Source organism: Capricornis sumatraensis, chromosome 2 (genome assembly GCF_032405125.1).
Source record: "Capricornis sumatraensis isolate serow.1 chromosome 2, serow.2, whole genome shotgun sequence".
NCBI classification, from domain to species: domain Eukaryota; kingdom Metazoa; phylum Chordata; class Mammalia; order Artiodactyla; family Bovidae; genus Capricornis; species Capricornis sumatraensis.
This window is the reverse complement of record NC_091070.1, coordinates 86289963-86311191: the sequence shown is the minus strand read 5'-3', so window position 1 is coordinate 86311191 and position 21229 is coordinate 86289963. Positions and strand designations below refer to the sequence as shown.

Genomic DNA, 21229 nt, shown 5'->3' with positions numbered 1-21229 from the left:
AAGTGGAATGCTCAAGGACTCAGTACTAAAAGTAACTTATAAAAGTGCTTCCTTCATGCACTCAATGGAACAGGTAATTACTGTGGCAACAGCAAACTAATCTGAAGTGTTAGCTGTTAATTAAAACAATGCAGAGGTGTATAGTTGTCTTTTGGCGTAACCAGAGCCTCCATTCAAACTTCATTAATCACTTTACAGTTAATGTGTTGAGGAAGGTCAAGACAATTAAGATGCAGTATCCACTGAAAGTAAACAAATTCCTTGTCTCTGGGTAGAATGCCATTTGCAAAGTTAAGGGACACACTTGACTCCTACCTTGCATTGCCTTTGTCTTCCACTTCTTCTTGAAAATTAAATGTTAATTTGGTACTGTCATTGCACTGTAAACCAAACCACACAGCATTTTTATTTCTCGAAATCGAACCCAAACTTCCACAGATGAATAAACGTGCATCATAATTAAATCATCAAGTTTCCCCTTTTAATTCACTTGGAAATAGGAGACCCTTCTTTTGGAATAGATCAGCTTTCTTGATAAGCTAATTAAGTTGCCAAACTGTCCAGTATGGTATCTAGTATGTACTAGATTATTTGCTAATCATTTCCCTATCACCCTATTAGTCTAATATATCCAGGTGTTGCTCATTATCCAGTGTAACAACACTGTTTTGAGTCCTTGTGTATGCATTCAATTATATATCTTTACATTCCAGTTTTTGTAATATAGAGTGTTTTAAATGTTGACATTGGAAGACACTATGATAATTTGAGAAGAAAAATGGTGTATGATTGTTAAATGTTATGTATTATATTGTCTGGAATAAAGTTGCTGCTGCTGCTGCTGCTGCTAAGTTGCTTCAGTCGTGTCCGATTCTGTGCCACCCCATAGACGGCAGCCCACTAGGCTCCCCCATCCCTAGGATTCTCCAGGCAAGAACACTGGAGTGGGTTGCCATTTCCTGCTCCATTGCAGGAAAGTGAAAAGTGAAAGTGAAGTTGCTCAGTTGTGTCCGACTCTTCGCAACGCCATGGACTGCAGCCCACCAGGCTCCTCTGTCCATGGGAGTCTCCAGGCAAGAGTACTGGAGTGGGGTGCCATTGCCTTCTCCGAACTAAATTCCTTCAAATCACACTTCAAATTGGGTTAGGCCAACAACTTCTCTTTCATGCATTGAGAAAAAACACAGTGTAAGCTTTTGTATATTAATTTATGGTGTGAGTTCAGACATATGAATTAAATCATGACATGTAGTTTCATACACTGTAAAAGTCTAATGTTAACACAGATAGTAAAGTAAATGGTAATTTGTTGTAAAACCAGTATAATACAGGAGCTCCACTTTTGAAAATGTGTATCACTTTATACAAAGTATAACATTTTTTAAAATTATTTAAGCTTTATAATTGAATAGTATTTATGTATAATAGGGAGGTTGGTGTTTAGAAAAAGTCTTTAGACACTTGTATAGATTAAAGTATTCTCTGGTAAAGTGAATAATTGATTTTTATAAGCTTACCTTTCCTTTAATGAGATATATCTGAATTTCTGTACAATTAATTGATAAAATAAAGGCTAAGTTTCCCTTCCATAATTGTCTTGACCTTTGTCTACTCGAGTAGGAGAAGCAGAATGAATTTTTTATAACAGTCCTAAATATGGATATATATACATATTGATATATGTTTTTTCTTAGTTGTACCTGAATTTGTAACATTTTATATGTGAAAAATTACAAATACTTGTAAGTCAGTCACTTTAAAAACACTTGTTAATGACTGCACAACTCTGCTGCTGCTGCTGCCAAGTCACTTCAGTCGTGTCCAACTCTGTGCAACCCCATAGATGGCAGCTCACCAGGCTCTGCTGTCCCCAGAATTCTCCAGGCAAGAACACTGGAGTACTAAAAATTTTTAATTGTACGTTTAAAACAAGTGAGTTTTATCATATATAATTACACCTTAATAAAGCTTTCAAAAAATTTCAGAGCAACCACATGATTATTTCTGCCAAAATGACAGAAAATGGTGTTTTCATTTTTAATAATGATGGAATATATGTTTTGCTTTTATTTTATGAAATAAGCAATTTTTGTAATTGTGTGGTAATAGATGTAAACTAGATTTACTGTGGTGATTATTTCAAAGTATATACAAATATTGAATCATTATGTTGTACACCTGAAACTAATATAATACTGCATGTCAGTTAAATCTCAATTAAAACAATAAAAGAAATGAGAAATGTTTACTGCTAGGTCATTACCCAGTAAAATTTGGAAAATGTAGTTTGCAAGCTTAGCATGTAAAGATGGGAAATTCCTGAGAAACTAAATTTCTTTCACCCACATCTGTCCTACCCCAGTTACACCTTAACATTAGTTGGATTAAGAGAAGACCAATTTGATCTTGGCTGATATGTAAAATCTTTTGGGGAGCAAGATTTTAGTTCTTCCAAACTAATTTGTTTCTTTATACCTTTATGACAGAGAAGGCAATGGCACCCCACTCCAGTAACGTGCCATAAAAAGTGCTTGTTTGTGTTATGTGGTTTGTTTTGAAATTTTTATTTAAAGCATACTGTTTCTGTATAGTGGTCAGAAGGTGCAGTCAGTGCAGTGCATGGGCACACATTTCATTTCACACAAAAAGTCTTGATGAGATGTAATGGTATTTTATTTCTGCAAACATAATCCCCTTAGTATTTTTCACAAATGAATGTATTCCTATTGCTTGATTTAAACTGTAAATATTTCACTGTACCTGATCATTTGAACTGGCCTCTGAAGGTTTTTTAGAGTGTGACTTTACTTGTTTTATTTCTGGGCGCGCTGGGTCTTTGCCAAGTCAGCTTCTCTCTGGTTGTGGCGAGCGGGGGCTCCCCTCCAGTTTCCGTGCGTGGGCTTCTCTCTGCAGCGGCTCCTCTTGTCGCAGAGCGTGGGCTCTAGAGTGCGCGGCCTTCGATAGCTGCAGCACCCGCGTCAGTGGTCGCGGCTCCCAGGTTCTGGAGCACAGGCTCCGTAGGTGTGGCACATGGGTTTAGTGGCTTCGTGGCATGTGAGATCTTAGATCAGGGATCGAACCCATGTCTCCTGCACTGGCAGGCAGATTCTTTACCACCGAGCCACCAGGGAAGCCTCATTCTGTAGCTTTCTGAAGAATATTGAGAGATGCTAGCTTTAAGAAAAAGACAGCTGTCATCCTTGATCCTTGTAACTCTATGACTTCTTACATGAATTTATATCTTAAGCTATGTGTTTTGAGATTATTTTAATGAAATGTAGGGATGCAGTTTATCTATATATATAATTGAGATAGACGAAAGGGAAACCTCCCATTTTATGTGGCTCTGTACGGTGTACACCGCCACATACCGTGACTGTATGTTGTAAGGGATCTGGAGCCAGAAGACTTGGGTTTGATGTCTAGTTCTGCCTCTTACTAACTTGTACTATTGATAAACTGCTTAGCCTTCTCTATGCTTCAGAGTTCTGGGCTCTAAAAAGTGGATAATAATACCAGAATTAACTCAGAGGTATTTTAAGGTAGTGCATAATGAATCACTGTGTAAACCATGAACCTCAATAGAAATGTAAATTACCATTGTTATTAGTGTTCTCTGAAAGTATCATATTTCTCTTACTGAGGATGTATTCAGATTTATATTATGTCCGTAGCCATTTTGTAGGTTGTTTAGTAATCCCATATGATTTTTTTTTCTTTCCATAGAGCATATCATGTCCCAAGTGGGAAAATACTAGCTGTAAAGGTAAGTGCTAGATAAGTTTTATGAAATTCATGAATGTTGTGATGCTTACTGCTTTCTCTCCCACCGCGACCCCTTGAATCATAGGTATTGTCAAAGAGGAAGTGAAGTGGTTTAAGGTTTGGGTGGTGGCTGGTGGAGGCTCTGGCCCTGTTGTGACCTTCAGGATCCCCACACTGTGTATGACTCATCGTCTCCTACGCTTCTTTCCATGTTCCCTGCTCAGTGCACCACTGTCTTCCTCGTCTTACAGTTCAAAAACCCGGTAGTTGTTCACTTCTTTCTTTCTTTCATCTGCCACATCCCGTAAGTCACCATGTCCTGTCAGCAGTTTCCCCTGAAATGGGTGCATGTGCCACTTTCTTTCTGTTCTCATCCTCATTGCCTTTGCCTTGTATCAGGCTCACATACCTCATACTTAGACTTCTATAACTGCTTCTTCACTGTACCTTTCACCTGGCCACTGGAGTTGAGAAGTTGAACCCCAGACCTGATGCATCACTATCTTGGCATCCCTCAGCCCCAATAGTGTACAACATAAAGCCTATGATGTCTGCCTCCCTTCTTTACGGCATTCTGAGAGACCCTAACCATCACACAGGCGATGAAGTGATGTAGCAGAAAGTGAAGAACTAAAGAGCCTCTTGATGAAAGTGAAAGAGGAGAGTGAAAAAGGTGGCTTAAAGCTCAACATTCAGAAAACTAAAATCATGGCATCTGGCCCCATCACTTCATGGCAAACATAGGGAAACAGTGGAAACAGTGGCTGACTTTATTTTGGGGGACTCCAAAATCACTGCAGATGGTGATTGCAGCCATGAAATGAAAGGACACTTACTCCTTGGAAGGAACGTTATGACCAACCTAGATAGCATATTAAAAAGCAGAGACATTACTTTCTCAACAAAGGTCCGTCTAGTCAAGGCTATGGTTTTTCCAGTAGTCATGTATGGATGTGAGAGTTGGACTATAAAGAAAGCTGAGTGCCGAAGAATTGATGCTTTTGAACTGTGGTGTTGGAGAAGACTCTTGAGAGTCCCTTGGACTGCAAGGAGATCCAACCAGTCCATCCTAAAGGAGATCAGTCCTGGGTGTTCATCAGAAGGACTGATGTTGAAGCTGAAACTCCAATACTTTGGCTACCTGATGCGAAGAGCTGACTCATTGGAAAAGACCCTGATGCTGGGAAAGATTGAGGGCAGGAGGGGAAGGGGGTGACAGAGGATGAGATAGTTGAAGGGCATCACCGACTCAATGGACATGGGTTTGGGTGGACTCCGGGAGTTGGTGATGGACAGGGAGGCCTGACATGCTGCAGTCCACGGGGTCGCAAAGAGTCAGACACCACTGAGCAACTGAACTGAACTGAACTGATGGGACCGGATGCCATGATCTTAGTTTTCTGATTGTTGAGCTTTAAGCCAACTTTTTCACTCTCTTCTTTCACGTTCATCAAGAGACTCTTTAGTTCTTCTTCACTTTCTGCCATAAGGGTGGTGTCATCTGCATATCTGAGGTTATTGATATTTCTCCTGGCAATCTTGATTCCAGCTTGTGCTTCATCCAGCCCAGCGTTTTCTCATGATGTACTCTGCATATAAGTTAAATAAGCAGGGTGACAATATACAGCCTTGACGTACTCCTTTTCCTGTTTGGAACCAGTCTGTTGTTCCATGTCTAGTTCTAACTGTTGCTTCCTGACCTGCATACAGATTTCTCAAGAGGCAGGTCAAGTGCTCTGATATTCCCATCTCTTTCAGAATTTTCCCGTGTTTAGTCTAGAGCTAACTTTCCCCGGTCGACTGAAGCAGTAGTCTTCTGAATACTCTGTCCTGATACTTTGGCAAATATAGGGTTTTCATCCTTCCTGGTGGGAACACAATCTCTGCCTAGTGTGAGGTCTGAAGGTCTGGAGATCGTTTCTTCTGGTTCTTTCTTGGGGTTCTTTCCCTGGCCTCATGTAGTTTCCTGACATCCATGTGCTAATCATTACTCACCTAAGGACCCCAGGTGCCCTCTGCAGCTTTCTGCAGCTGTCTCCTTTAGCTCTTCTTCCAGTGAATTCTAGCTGCCTTGGCCTCCTCAGAACTCCCAGTTCTCTCAGCTTAGGGAGGTGGTTGAGCTCCCCTAGGATCCCCTCCCTACATGGGTACTAAAAACTCTTGTCTAGTCACTAAGCTGGTCATAGGACTCATCTCTTTGGTTTTCCATCTCTCAGAGATCACTGTCCTATTTTAGCTAATGTCTAATTTCTGGAAGCCTGTTGATTTTTTCCATTTTGTTGTTATTTATTTATTCATTTATTTTTAGTATCTTTCCCATTCTGATCCCTGTGCTAATCCATACACTTATTTTTGCCTCTTGGCAGACATGTCTCTTGACCAGCCTTTAAATTGTTCTCTTGAAAATAGAAGCTACAGAAGTCCAATAGATAGTACTGTCCAATAGTACTATACTAAGCAGATGTCTGGGCTTCCCAGGTGGTATAGTGGTAAATAATCTGCTGGAGATGCATTGGGTAGGTAAGATCCCTTGGAGTATGAAATGGAAACCTGTTCCAATATTCTTGCCTGGAGAATTCCATGGACAGAGGAACCCGGCAGGCTACAGTCCATGGAATTGCAAAGAGACACAAATGAGCATCTGAGCACACACCCACACACAAGCAAGTGTCTACTCTGGTGACTGATAAAGAATCCACTTGCCAATGCAGGAGACCCAGGTTCAATCCCTGGGTCAGGAAGACCCACCCCTCGCCCCACCCCGGGCAAGGAAATGGCAGCACATTCTAGTGTTCTTTCCTGGAGAATTCCGTGAACAGAGGAGCCTGGTCAGCTACAGTCCATGGAGTCACAAAAGAGTCAGACAAGACTTAGGAACTAAACAACAAAACACTCTGCTAAGCATTCTACGTACATTTTCCATGTTTAAAGCTCACCGTGACCTTTTGCATTTATTACTGTTATGGATCCTCATTTTACAGATGCAGAAGCTGAGGCACAGAATACTTAAATAGCTTAGTCCTGCACCTAATAAGTAATGGAAACAAGCTTTGAATCCAGGGAAGTCTTGCCTCAATCAAGTCCATGCTGTTAACCTCTGTTTTGTATTTCTGTTGACTACTTTGGGATTTGGCTTCTTAAAGCATAGTACATTTCTTCCCTTCTCAAAAGTCTTCAAAGGCTCTGCATTACTTCCAAGTAAACTAAAAGCTCTATGGGATGGAACTCAAGATCTTGCACAATACGTCCTCAGCCTGCTTCTAAAGCATTATCTTATGTGTCTGAATTCTATGCTGCTTTTAAGTTGAACTCATTGCCTTATCGGAACCCAAGTACTTTCTTACTTCAATACTTTCATTCATGTATTTCTTTCTAATTAGAATGCCTTCACCAGTGTCTCCAACCTGTCCAAATCCTCGACGTCTGTCACGGGTCAGCTCCGAAGCTTGCTCCTCCTTGAGCTGACTTGAATAGATCCTGTCACATCTGGTAGATCTATCACTTACCCCCTTCTCCTTCAGACCTCTCTAGGATTCTCTGAAAGTGTCCCTTATGGGTGTCATCACATGGTGACTTCTGGTGTTCTAATAGTATGCATGTTACATTTTCCCCTAGTACACTGAAGTCTCTTTGAAAGTGGGGAACAGGTCTTGTTATCTTCCTGTCTTAGTCATTGATTTATGTAGAACCTTGCATACAGAGTGTAATACAGAGCATGCCATGTCATGACTTGGTGTTCAACACATAATCTGTTGAAAACAACTAACTGAATAAATAAACTTTAGTGTTTCATTTGTTCTTTAGTTCATTCATTCATGTTTTAAAGTAATATCCTAAAAGCAAGGTCGGTTCACAAGCAAAATATCCCATAGTGTTCTTTGTGTTCATTGCTCTCACCCAGAGTATTTCTTAGCATTTTTTATATTAAGGGCTGAAATGAAAGGTTAAGAGTTAGAAGCACATTTGATCTTTTCCTGAACCCCTCCTGACTTTTGTGTGACTTTAAGCATGTCACTTGAACCTCTTAGTGACCTCAGCTGTGAAACCAGGCTGTCTAGTGTCATAGAGGGATTGCGAAGAGCAGCAAATCACAGTCCTTGTCTAACCAGAATCACCTGCAGGGCTCTGATGCCTGCACAGAATGATGAGGGAAATTTAATTTCCCAAGTCAAATGATCATTTTCACCCATACTTTTAATGTCATGTGGGATCAATTAGATGAGAGTCCTTGAAAATCTGTTACTTTTCTCTTCCTACTCAAAATATTTCTAATTTTTGTTCTTATTTTTTAGACTTTTTTGCCCAAAGGTTATTGGAGTGTCTAAGCATATTAGTGTTTACCACTTCAAACTTCAGAGGTGGAAAATATCACTTCAGATATTATAAAAAGCAAGTTGAACTTTGGGAATAATAGAAGTACCCTGAATTTTTAATTTATATCACTGAATTTAGAAAAAAAAAATTGCCTCAAAGAGAGTACTTTGAAAATGTCACTAGTGCTATTTTGAAGATAACTATTTGATGACTGTATCTAAATACGTGTTTCTAACTAGCTTTTGGGGGGTGACAGTGGTGGGAGAAATGTAGTTAAGCAAGATGATTGCAAACAAGTAGAGCAGAAAACAAATAAAAATACTCTTAGCCATTTTGCAAATAGAACCTTTTTATACTGTTAATGTATTCTATAAAATCTTTGAAAGAGTAGAGCTTAAAAGATTCCCTTGTACTATATATTTTCTAATTGGGAAAAACCCACTGTACAGGAAATTTAGCCTTGTACGTAGCACATGCTGATTATCATTCTTTGACTGCTTTGGGTTTCTGCTGCTTTTAAAGTAGCATTTAAATGGACCATTTGATTAATCATTTGTATACTGACTGTAATCCTCCCAAATTTCCTTTCTGAGTTGTACATACTGTAAAAGACAATTATGTCACCACAGATTAAATAAGCGAATTAAAACAGAATAGCAGCTTAATTTGACCTGTGATTTTGCTCTCCTTCCCTTTAGTGGAGCGTGTGCCACTCCAGCAAATAAATGAAGTCATCCATGACAGCTTGTGATGAATTGCCGTATTTATACTGTATATTTTAATAGCCTCACACTAATTTAAATTGAGCACAGAGTAAATTATAATTCAGTCACTTGACTGCTTATATTTAACTTGACAACTCATCCTTATTTGTCCTGGAGGTGTAGTGGAGAACAGAGGAAATGCACTCAGGTATTTCAGTTTCTCACTTAACCCTTTCTCCAGGAAGTGCTTCATGTTCAAATTCTCTCCAGTTTGAAAAATTGAGCTCTTCCTAAAGAGAAGAGAAAATAATCATGAAGACTCACGGAGTTCATACTTTCCTTGTTCTTCCAAAAAAAATTTAGTATTTCTCATGCTTTCTTTCCAGTTTTTCCATTTTAGGGTAGATTTTACTTTCCTTCTCAAGTTCCCAGAAATTACTTTATTCACTTTTTTACCATTATGGAATCTCCACTATTCTGGATTAAAGCAAATTTCAAGAATGATCAAGACCTTTTAGAGTGCAATGGATTGGTCCCACAAATACACTATTACTCGCTACAGTTTAGGCCAGTGTGGCAATTTTATTCATTTTGGTGTTTATGTCTTTGATTTTAAGTTCAATTACAGAAATCAAACAATTCATTTCCTTCCTGTCTAGAAGTAGCTTCTTATTTAGAGAATTAAGTACCACATCACTCAGTGGGCACCACTTGTTTAAGACCATGTGCTGGGTGCTGGGTACGGAGGGAGGGAACCAGAGAAAGATGCACAAGGCGTAGTTGTTGCCCTTCACAGGCTTAGAACCACTGTACTCTCTGGGCTTCAGTTTTTAGGAGCCAAGGCATTAATGCGAAAGGCAGCGTGTGATGGGAGAAAGTTAGAGGGTCTGGTGGAAGGCCTTAGGGCCGGCCTGATGGAGGTGGTGGTGGCATTCAAGCTATGTTTAAAGCATAGAAAAGGTCTTATGGCCAGTGGCTATGGAATGGAGCAAGAAAGCACACCTCGAGTGGAGGGAGCCCCTGGGCTAGAGACTGAACTGGGGGAGAGCACAGGACATGTGGGCTGGGAGCAGTCACCTGGTTTACATGTAGAGTAGGTTTGTGGTAAGGAGTGAGGGGAGAAGGAACTGGAGTAACAGATTGGAGGTAGACTTTGGGAAAATTGCTTGAATATCATGCTAGAATTTCAACTTTATTCCAGACTATGGAAGCCTAATTAAGATTCTCTGTGAAAAGGATATGTTCTTGGCTGGTCGTTTTAGGTCATTCCGAGGTTTCGGTTAGCTGTGTGGAATCATGTTGTTTCTTGATTGGGGGCCTGGAGATGCAGATATTTGGTAGTGAGACTGTACACTGAATAAACAGCATTTTTTGAAACTTTAAATAAGGGATTCTCAACCTTACTGTGGACTACAAATCAGCTGGCAAGTTTTTAAATATGCAAAGATATGGGCCCAACCCCCAGAGATTCTGATTCCCTTATTCTGGGTAAAGCCTGTGCATCATCAGGCTTTTTTTGAAGTGTCCTTATTGTATATAAGTACCTTGATATAAAGGTAATTATAATGTGAGGCCAGGGTTGAGCACCACTGCTTTAAATGATGCTTTATTCCTTTTAGCAGAATTTTTCAGGCTGGAAGCTTCCCTGTACTTGACACAGAGGGTCAATATTAGCTCTAATATATGGTATAGAACTGAAACAACACTAGATGAATTAATTTTCTTGCTAAATTTTATACAGGAGCAAAAATGTAAGTGAATATTGTAACAAATGACTATTGATTGAGGGAAATGTTTAAATGTTTTCTTGGCAGTTTTGCCTTACACTTACAATCTAGTTTAGTGAGAGCTTTTATAAATAACCCTAAAGCAAACTCTTGATAGAAACTGCTGTGCCTTCTTGTACTCATTCTACCCTCCCCCAGTGGATGTCAGTACTAGAAAATTTGTGTTTTTAGAGATTATCCTTTTCTTTCCTTGCTCTGTCATCAGTTTACAATTGAAAATTTATGTTTTTTCCTCCAGTATGATTATATATGTGTGTGTGTGTTTATATATATATTCTGCAATTGTATACAAAATGTAGATCAGTGTTGGATGGTGTATAATTACTGTCCTTGGTAATCCTGAATAAGTTTTTATCTAGTAATGTCTGAAATCAGAAAATCTGCCACGAATCTTTAAAGCTATTGTCTAGTTATTTTATTATCATCACTGTTCTTTTTAAGTAAAAAAGAATTCCCTTTGAATTGACTTCATAGTAAGTACTGAGTAAAATTTGAATGGTTGATGGTCTTCTTTCTTAAAATAAGTGTTCAAAGTAAACTAGTATTCTGTGTATGTTTATAAATTATCGTACATTTCTGTGTTATGAATTTGACTCAGTGGTTGATATTTTAAGGGAAACCATAAAGCCTTGGAACATACTGGAAAGTGTGTGGTCCTTGGAATCAGGGAGAGGCCCTGATGTTGCTGAGCCTTGTGACTCCTCAGAGCTTTGGTTTCTTCCTCTTTAGAAAGAAAGGAATTAGGTGAAATAATTTCTGAGGTTCCTTCAAGCTCAATTTTATAACAGTTGTGGCAAAGAAAGATTACCCAATTGGAAGAGAATAAAAACCTGATATATTTTTAAAACTCCTTATTTCTCTCATAACTAAAAATCTACTTTAAATGTTATTTTTACTTATCATTCTCTTCTGCTTTGCCCAGTATCTGAATTACAAGACAATTAATTTTTAATGGTTTCAGGGTCACTCCGGTCTTCCTTGTCTCAAAATAACCAATGTGGCCAAAATAGGGTGTGTAAATTAAGGGTGTTATAACGTAACTGACTTTTGAAGCCATTAATACTGACCTTTGAGACCTGGCTTTTTCCTTGATCCCATCAATCACTTCTGTACCACCTCCCCCAATACAAAGTGTTAGACAGATGTGGACACAGTTTGTATTACCAGAGGTTATGGTGGTGAAGAGGAGAAAGGTGGAGTGAATAGGGGAAACACCATATTTTTTAGTTTTTATATTTCATAGTGAATATGGCTAGATTTAATTTTAAGGTGAATAAATGTGTGAATGTTGATTCCTTTATATGTTTAGGTCATACTACTAGATATTACACTGGAACTTCAGAAGCAAATTATGTCTGAATTGGAAATTCTTTATAAGGTAATTTTTTTTCTTGGTTATTTTTCCTTATAAAGTATGCCTGTGGTATTGGCTTGCAGGCTTTTAACTGCTTTTGTCTTATTTTTGTTACAGTGTGATTCATCATATATCATAGGGTTTTATGGTGCATTTTTCGTGGAGAACAGGATTTCAATATGTACTGAATTTATGGATGGTGAGTTTTCCCTTTTATAATACTTTAAAAGTGATTTTGAGAGTAGAATACTTTAAAACCTGATGTTGACACAGGTATCATGTAGAATTAAAAATAATTAAAATATACTAATAAGCACCTCCTTTATGCTCTAAAACATCTTAATGTTAAGGGTTCCTAGTGTTAAATATTTATAGTTGAGCTATAATTTCAAGAATGTAGTTTCATTTACTTTTATTGAAAATTTAAATAGAACAGATTAAATGCTAGTCTAATTGGTGGTTTGATATTTGATTCTTCTATACAATCTGTCTTCACTTGTGAAACAGATGTTCTGTTCTTTTAATGTTTCAATAGCCAAAACAGATTTTCTTTTAAAGAAATCTATTAACCCAATGTCCTATGTCTTTTAGAAAGAAATCGGTTCTTAATTGCAAGATAAGAAATCGTTTTCTAGCACAGCTGTTTAGCCAAGATGTGTTTAGTTTTCTTTGGACTCTAGCCCTTTCCTTCCTTCCTTTATTTTTTATTCATTTCTACTTTGGTAAATCTCTTTTGATCTGAATATTATGGCAAAAATGCAGGTTTCTTGGTTCCCTGTCAGTGAAATGATGTCGCCATTGTTATTGTTTACACATTTGAAATCAGAGCAGTCTTTACGTTTCACATATTCAATTTTTTAATGTCCAGCTCATTAAAACTCAACATTTGGAGTTCCCTGGTGGTCCAGTGGTTAGGACTCAGTGCTTTCACTGCTGTGACCTGGGTTCAGTCCCTGGTTGGGGAACGCAGATCCCTCAAGTCAAGGGATGCAGCCAAATATATATAAATATATTATATATATAATATATATATATATATAGTTCATTTGGGGCATTCTCATTATGTTAATAATACAGTTAGTTCATTCCCTATAAGACTTTTTAATGAACCTACATTGATACCTTAATACTTAAAGAATGTGTTCTAAATTTGTTATAGTAGATGTCAAGAATTAAAAGTCTTACAAACATATTAGTATGACAGTTACTCTTCAAGGAGACCAGCTAGAAAAAGTGAGTTCACAGAGCCAGCGAATGTGTGCATGCTCACTCACTCTGTTGATTCTGACCATTGCAACCCCATGGACTATATGTAGCCTGCCAGGCTCCTCTGTCCATGGAAGTTTCCAGGCAAGAAAGAATACTGGAGCAGATTGCCATTTCCTCCTTCAGGGGCTCTTCCTGACCCAGGGATCAAACCTGCATCCCCTGCGTCTCCTTGCATTGGCACGTGGGTCCTTTACCACTGAACCACCTGGGGAGCCCTTCTTAGAGCCAGTACATGTCATTGTTTTATGGCTTTCCGTCATCCTTTTTTGACTCTTCAGTTTGTGTTACGTTAAAAAATTTATTTATTAAGATGGTATGTTCAAATTCCATAAAATTCATCCTTCTAAATGAAGGATGTGCATTTGTACAGTTCAGTGGTTTTTAGTACATTCACAGGATTGTATAACCATTACCACTAATTCCAAAACGTTTTTATCACCCCAGAAATAAACTCTCCATGCATTAGTAGTCGCCTCCTATATTCTCTTCCCTCTAGTCCCTGGCAACCATTAATCTACTTTTTATCTCTATGAATGTCCCTATTTTGGACATTTCAGATAAGTGAAATCATACAGTATGTGGCCATTGCGTCTGGCTGCTTTCACTTAGCATAATGTTCTCAAGGTTCACCCACGTTATAGCATTTATCAGTACTTCATTCCTTTTTTTACGACCGCCTAATAGTCCATTATATGGATGTACCATATTTTGTTACTCTTTCATCCGTGATGAGCACTGATGCTCCTTAGAGGGGAAGCTTTCAGTCTTTCATCATCAAGTATGATTTAGCTGTGGGTTTTTGGTAGGTGTCGTTTATCAAGTTATGGAAGTCTCCTTCTCTTCCAAGTTTGTTTTATATTTTTTATCATAAATCAGCATTAGATTTTGTCAGGTGCTTTTTCTATTGAAATGATTATGTGTTTTTTTGTCCTTTATTCCATAGTTATAGTGTGTTAATAGATTTTTGCATATTGAACCAATCTTGTATGATCAATTTTATATGTTGCTGGATTTAGTTTACTAGTATGTTGCTGAGGATTTTTACATTCATATTCTTAAGTGATATTGATTTGTAGTTTTTCTTGTAATGTCATTGTGTGAGTTTGAGACCCAGATATTTCTGTCCTCAAAGGATGCGTGTACAGTGTTCTGTCCTCTTCCATTTTTTGGAAGAGTTTGCTAGAAAGATTGAAGTAATTTTTCTTAAAACATTTGGTGTAATCCACTGGTGAAACCTCTGGTCCTGAGGTTTTTTTTGTGAGTAGTTCTTATGGTCAGGTGGCATCTGTTGTCTATTATTAGGAGAAGTCCAGTACTTCTGCCCATTGCATCTTGGTACTGGAGTTGCCAAGAAAAACACAATCCAGGTAAGCGCTGGACTGAACAATTCTTTAGTCACATAATAAAATGAGAGACAGAGCAAGATCAGCTTCAGTAGTGGGTGTCAGTTTCCCATGGCCAGCAGCAGGTCCCTCCTGGCAGTCTGTGGAGGGCAGTTGGCCTGCACATACCCATCAATGTTGCAGAAAAAGTAGCCCCCACTCCACCTCGCTCCCTTGGAGTCAGAAATGCTAAAACCTGAAGGTGTGCCTAAGGTCCACTGAGGCACATGCTTAAACAGGACAGAGAAGTACATATTGAGCCTAAAACAGGGAAAGGGTCCAAAACAAGGAGATAAACCCACCACAGGCTATATGGCCTCTTTATCTCTTAGTAAGCAACTGTTCTAGCCCCAAGGCCCATTGTTCTGTGGCCAAGTAGGATTTGCAAGATGGTGTGCATAAGACTCTCTTTTCCAAAAGTTTTTTTTTTTAATTGTGGTATAATACGTATATAATTTACCATATTAGCCATTTTAAAGTGTGTAGTTCAACAGCATTAAGTATATTCACATTACTGTGCAACCACTGACACTGTATATCTCTAGAACTCCTTTCCTTTTGCAAAACTGAAGCTCTATACCCATGAAAGTATGACTCTCTACGTCCTGTTCCCAGTCCCTGGCAGCAAACATTCTACATTTGTCTCTATGAATTGGGCTACTCTGGATGCCTCATCTAAGTGGAATCTCACAGTATTTGTCTTCTGGGGACTGGCTTGTTTCACTTTTCATAATGTCCTCAAGAGTCACCCAAGTTGGGACATATGTCAAAATTTGCTTCCAGTAATACTGAATAGTATTGTGATGTAGCTTTTAAAATTACCAACCAATATCTTTACTAGTTATAGGTTTATTCAGCATTTCTATTTCTTCCTCAGACAGTTTTGGTAGTTTGTGGCTTTCTGAAAGTTTGTTCATTTTATCTAGATTATCTAATTTGTTGGTAAACAATTAGTTTTCCTTTACAATTATTTTTATATCTGTAAAGTCAGTATTGATGTTCTCTCTTTCATTCCAGATTTTAGTCATTTGAATCATATCCCTTTTTTCTTCAGTTCAGTTCAGTCGCTCAGTCGTGTCCGACTCTTTGCGACCCCATGAATCGCAGCACGCCAGGCCTCCCTGTCCATCACCAACTCCCGGAGTTCACTCAGACTCACGTCCATCGAGTCCATGATGCCATCCAGCCATCTCATCCTCTGTCGTCCCCTTCTCCTCCTGCCCCCAATCCCTCCCAGCATCACAGTCTTTTCCAATGAGTCAACTCTTTGCATGAGGTGGCCAAAGTACTGGAGTTTCAGCTTTAGCATCATTCCTTCCAAAGAAATCCCAAGGTTGATCTCCTTCAGAATGGACTGGTTGGATCTCCTTGCAGTCCAAGGGACTCTCAAGAGTCTTCTCCAACACCACAGTTCAAACGCATCAATTCTTTGGCTCTCAGCCTTCTTTACAGTCCAACTCTCACATCCATACATGACCACAGGAAAAACCATAGCCTTGACTAGACGGACCTTAGTCGGCAAAGTAATGTCTCTGCTTTTGAGTATAGTATCTAGGTTGGTCATAACTTTTCTTGCAAGGAGTAAGCGTCTTCTAATTCAGGGTAGCTAAAAGTTGGTCGGTTTCTTTGTCTTTTTCAAAGAACAAACTCTTGATTTCTTTGATTTTCTCTATTTTTTTTCTGTTGTCATTTACCTTTAGTCTAATATTTATTCATTTTTTTCTACGAGCACTGTTTTTAGTTTGCTCTTTTTCTGTATTTTTAAGGTGTGAAGTTAGGATATTGATTTGAAATCTTTCTTATTTAATGTAGATGTTTATAGCTATACATTTCTCTCTAAGCACTGCTTTAGGTGCACTCTAGAAGTTTTCATATGTTGGTTTTGTTTTTTTCATTTTCATTTACCTCAAAATATTTTCTAATTCCCCACGAAGATAATCCCTTGTGATTTATTTCTTAGAAGTGTGTCATTTTCCATGTTGAATTTGTCCTTCTGTTGTTGATTTCCAATATTCCACTGAGGTCAGAAAACATACTTTGTGTGATTTCAGTCCTTTCGAACATACTGAGGTTTGTTTTATGCTCTAAAACATCGTTCTGGAGCATGTTCAATGTGCACCTGAAAAATGCATTCTGCTGTTGTTGGGTAGGGTATTCTTCAGATGTCTGTCAGGACTAGTTGGTTTACGGTGTTAAGTATTTTATTTCCATGTTAATCTTTAGTGCAGTTGTTCTGTCTATTGTTGAAAGTGTGGGGTATTGAGGTGGGGTATTTTGTTGCCTGTTTCTCCCCTTGGTTTTGTCAGTTTATGCATCAAATATTTTGGCATTCTGTTGTTAGATGCATATATGTTTTAATTGTTATATCATCTTGAAGGAGCACCAGCTGAACTCTGCCTGTGCAGTGACTGTCAGGCAGCTGGTGTCTACTGTATTGGCAGGCTGCTGATTTTCAAGGCTGTACTGAAGGTGGAGAGCAGGCAAGTTAAAATGCCACAGAGCTTGCTCTTCTTACCAAGATTCAAGCATAGTCCTGAACAAATAATTCTGGGGTGGCTACAGTCCTTTGGCTAATTTCCAGAGTTCTGAAAAGGTTGATGCTGACAAATTTTGTCTATTCTTTCATTGCTTTTGCGGAGAAGGGAATTTTCAGAGGACCTTATTATACCTTGCCATTTTCAGTGATATCACCTTTTAATACATTTTAATGCTGTAAATCCTTAACTTAAAATATTCGCTTTGTAGTCTGTATTTAATACCGTTTCTGAGACTTATCACTCTCTAGGCTCTTAAACCCTTCTACTGCTTTTGGCAACTCCCTTTACTCCACACTAACTGGTCCCTGAACAATTAAATCTCCCACTTCAGTATTTCTCGTATCCTCATCAACTCTTCTAAAACTTGATTCCCCTCCCCCAGATTTCACCTGCGTTTTTCTCATTCAGAGACAATAGTGAGCTCTCACAGGTCCTCACTCTTCCACCTGTAACTTAGTCACAACTGCAAACGCCTGACTCACCTGTTACATGAAGAGCTGCTTAAGGAAAATCTCTTTACATGTGCATCCCCTTGGTAGAGTTTCTTCATTAACCACCCTCTCTTTTTTGGGCTTTCATTCTCTCTGTAATACAACAAAACAGTCCTCAGAAATATGTGGACCAAAAACTGTGTACCGTCCTCTGTCAATCCTTCTCTTACTATGGCAGTAAAACTTCATAACTTTCTCTCAACCTAGATGTCTCATTTCAGTGTAGAGTTTCATTGTTTATTTTTCTCATATATTGTTTATTTCCAGATATCAATTGAGCATTTTCTTTCAGACACTATTCTAAACCTGGGGGTATAACAGTGAACAAGACTTAATCCCTGTTGGTACAGGACTTAAATTCTAGAAGGGGAGACAGACAAGAAACATACAGTATGTTCACAGAGAGGAGTAAGTGTAATTAGAACCTAAAGCAGATAGATGATGACTAATAAGGAGAGGAGGTGCTACCTTTGACAGTCAGGGATGGCTTCTTTATGGGAGTGGCATTTTCGCAGAGACTGAGTCAGTGAGCCAGCTTAGGGAGGATCTTCAAGGCAGAGGGAATATCAAGTATAAATGCGCTAAGATGGGAAGCAAGGTGTAATCGGGCCCCGCAAGAAAGTCTTGGTGATTTGGGAGGACCTGGGGCCAGACAGGAGGACAGAGAAGTAGGCAGAAGCTAAATTGTGTAGGCCTTATAGGTCCTGGTGAGGAATTTATGTTTCAGCCTGAATTTGTTAGGATGTATTAAAAGGTTTCAAGTAGGGAAGTGATATGATATGCCTTCTCATTAAGTCAAAATTCAGTTCAGTCAGAAATACCCAAATATAGCATGTGAGACTTTATGTACATGTATTTGAATTACCATCATGGGAATAAATTGTTTCCCCCACAACCCGTGTTGCAAAGAAAGAAAGGACTGTTAATTTTTTTCAACAGGAAGAGGCTAAGAGAGCTTCTGAAATTCTTGCTTGTGGCTTCAGATTTTTTAGTATTTAGTATTAATAATTGTTGCTGCTCAGTCACCCTGTCATGTCCGACTCTTTGCAGCCCCATGCAAAGAGTGATGCCATCAGTGATGGCATCCTTTGCATCAGTGATGCCATCCAGCCATCTCATCCTCTGATGCCCCCTTCTCCTTCTGCCCTCGATCTTTCCCAGCATCAGGGACTTTTCCAGTGAGTCAGCTGTTCATATCAAATGACCAAAATATTGGCGCTTCAGCTTTACCATCAGCCCTTCTGATGAGTTTTCAGAATTGATTTCCCTTAAGATTGATTGGTTTGATCTCCTTGCTGTCCAAGGGACTTTAGGGCTCTTCTCCAACACCACAGTTCGAAGGTATCACTTCTTTGGTGTTCTGCCTTCTTTATGGTCCAGCTCTCCCAACTATACGTGACCAGTGGGAAGATCATAGCCTTGACTATAAGGACCTTTGTCAGCAGAGTAATGTTTTTAACACACTGTCTAGGTTTATCATAGCTTGCCTGCCAAGAAGCAATCTCCTTCTGATTTCATGGCTGTGGTCATCATCCACAGTGGTCTTAGAGCCCAAGAAGAGGAAATCTGTCACTACTTCCACCTTTTTCCCTTCTGTTTGCCATGAAGTAATGGGGCCGGATACCATGATCTTAGTTTTCTTAATATTTCAGTTTTAAACCAGCTCTTTCACTCTCCTCATTCACCCTCATCAAGACCCTCTTTAGTTCCTGTTTGCTTTCTGCCTTTAGAGGGGTATTATCTGCATATCTGAGGTGGTTGTTGTTTCTTCTGCCTGTCTTAATTCCAGCTTGTAACTCATCCAGCCCGGCATTTCTCATGATGTGCTCAGCATACAGGTTAAACAAACAGGGTGACAGCAGACAGCCCTGTCGTACTCCTTTCTCAGTCTTGAACCAGTCAGTTGTTCCTTACAGGGTTCTCACTGTTGCTTCCTGACCCGCATACAGGTTTCTCAGGAGACAGGTAAGATGGTCAGGTGTTCCCATCTCTTTAAGAGCTTTCCACAGTCTGGTATGATCCACACAGTCAAAGGCTTTAGCGTAGTCAACGAAACAGAGGTAGATGTTTTTCCGAAATTCCCATGCTTTCTCTATGAACCAGTGAATGTTGGCAGTTTGATCTCTGGTTCCTCTTCCTTTTCTAAACCCAACTTGGACATCTGGAAGTTCTTACAAGATTTTAAGCATGACCTTACTAGCATGGGAGATGAGTGCAGTTGTTCGATGGCTAGCACATTCTTGTGGTATTACCCTTCTTGGGAATTGGGATGAAGATTGATCTTTTCCAATCCTGTGGCCACTGCTGGGTCTTCCAGATTTGTTGACATATTGAATACAACATCTTGATGGCATCATTCTTTAGGGTTTTGAATAGTTCTACCGGAATTCTATTTTAATATTTCCAAATTAATAATTAATAATAATCATTATTTTAAGGAAAATGTTGAGATGAATATCACAGTAATGTTGCTTTGTTCATTTGCTACATATCTGTGTGTATTCCACATGCAAGATACTACTTTGTATTGTAGCCCTGTATTAGGATAAGCAGAGACCTTACCCCATGAGTTCTTTTGACTTAATTTAATGAAGATAATAGCCCCACTTCATCAGCAGAACTGTGTAGTTGTTTGGCAGCTGAGATGAGTTTTTTGCTATTCTATTAGCATTCTTCCTCCTAGTTCTCATGGTAGATAGTAGCATGCAAGGAAATGACTGACTAAGGCTAGGGAATGCAAGAAAGTGACAGGTCACAGTGACCTGGACCAATGATCTTGGAATCGTGAGGAAAAGGATCAAACCAAACATGCAACAGATAAATGAGTCTCTACATACCTAGCATACCAGTATTGCAGCTAAGATTAACCTACCTCTCTGAGTGTGTATCATATAGTCTCATTTCAGTGAGACTAAAAAGTTCACATGTGATTCTCAAGCTGTGTGTTATGGGGAAACCTTTTAGATCTTTGGAGTTATAAGAAGTCAAAGACTCCAGTCTTTTCCTGGGTCCTGGCCTCAACTGACTCATGGCTGTGACTAGAACACCCCACTCTCCAGGACTCAGTTTCTCTCCCCTGTCAAATAAAGTTATTGGACTGATCTTTAATGTCCCTCCAGCACTAATGTGCTGAGATTTTGATGAGTCTAAGGATTGCCTTTTGGGGATTGGCCTATACGATAGAAATGATAGTAAAACTCAGTAAAAATTCAACAGAAAATCCTCGGCCATGTCTAGCCTGATAAGAATTATTTAATATCATGAGAACTCTTCTGGCTTGGTAGGAGCTCTTGAGTCTCTTTTTAAAAATATATATATGTATGTATGCATTTGGCTGTGCCAGGTCTTACTTACGGCATATGAGATCTCCAGTGTTTGCTGTAGCATTCAAACTCTTAGTTGCGGCATGTGGGATCTAATTTTCTGACCTTGAACTCAGGGCCCCCTGCATTGGGAGTGTGAAGTCTTAGCCATTGGACCACTAGGGAAGTCTCAGAACTCTTGATTCTAAGTGGATCTAATGACTGTGTCAAAGACAAGATGAATCTGTGATGACAACAAAGCCAGCTATGTAAAGATTTCCCCATATGGATGGCTAAGGAGAGTGGGATATAACTGAGATTAAG

General features: G+C 39.0%; 1 protein-coding gene across 2 annotated transcripts in view; it reads left to right on the top strand.

The window, feature by feature from the left end:
* MAP2K5 (mitogen-activated protein kinase kinase 5) overlaps positions 1-21229 on the top strand; it is a 261252-nt gene that overhangs the window by 81376 nt on the left and 158647 nt on the right. For both annotated transcript variants that reach the window (XM_068963925.1, XM_068963924.1), the window contains exons 9-11: positions 3727-3766; positions 11880-11948; positions 12042-12123. In XM_068963925.1, the coding sequence (XP_068820026.1) occupies positions 3727-3766; positions 11880-11948; positions 12042-12123 (191 nt within the window). The remainder of the gene's footprint in view (positions 1-3726; positions 3767-11879; positions 11949-12041; positions 12124-21229) is intronic.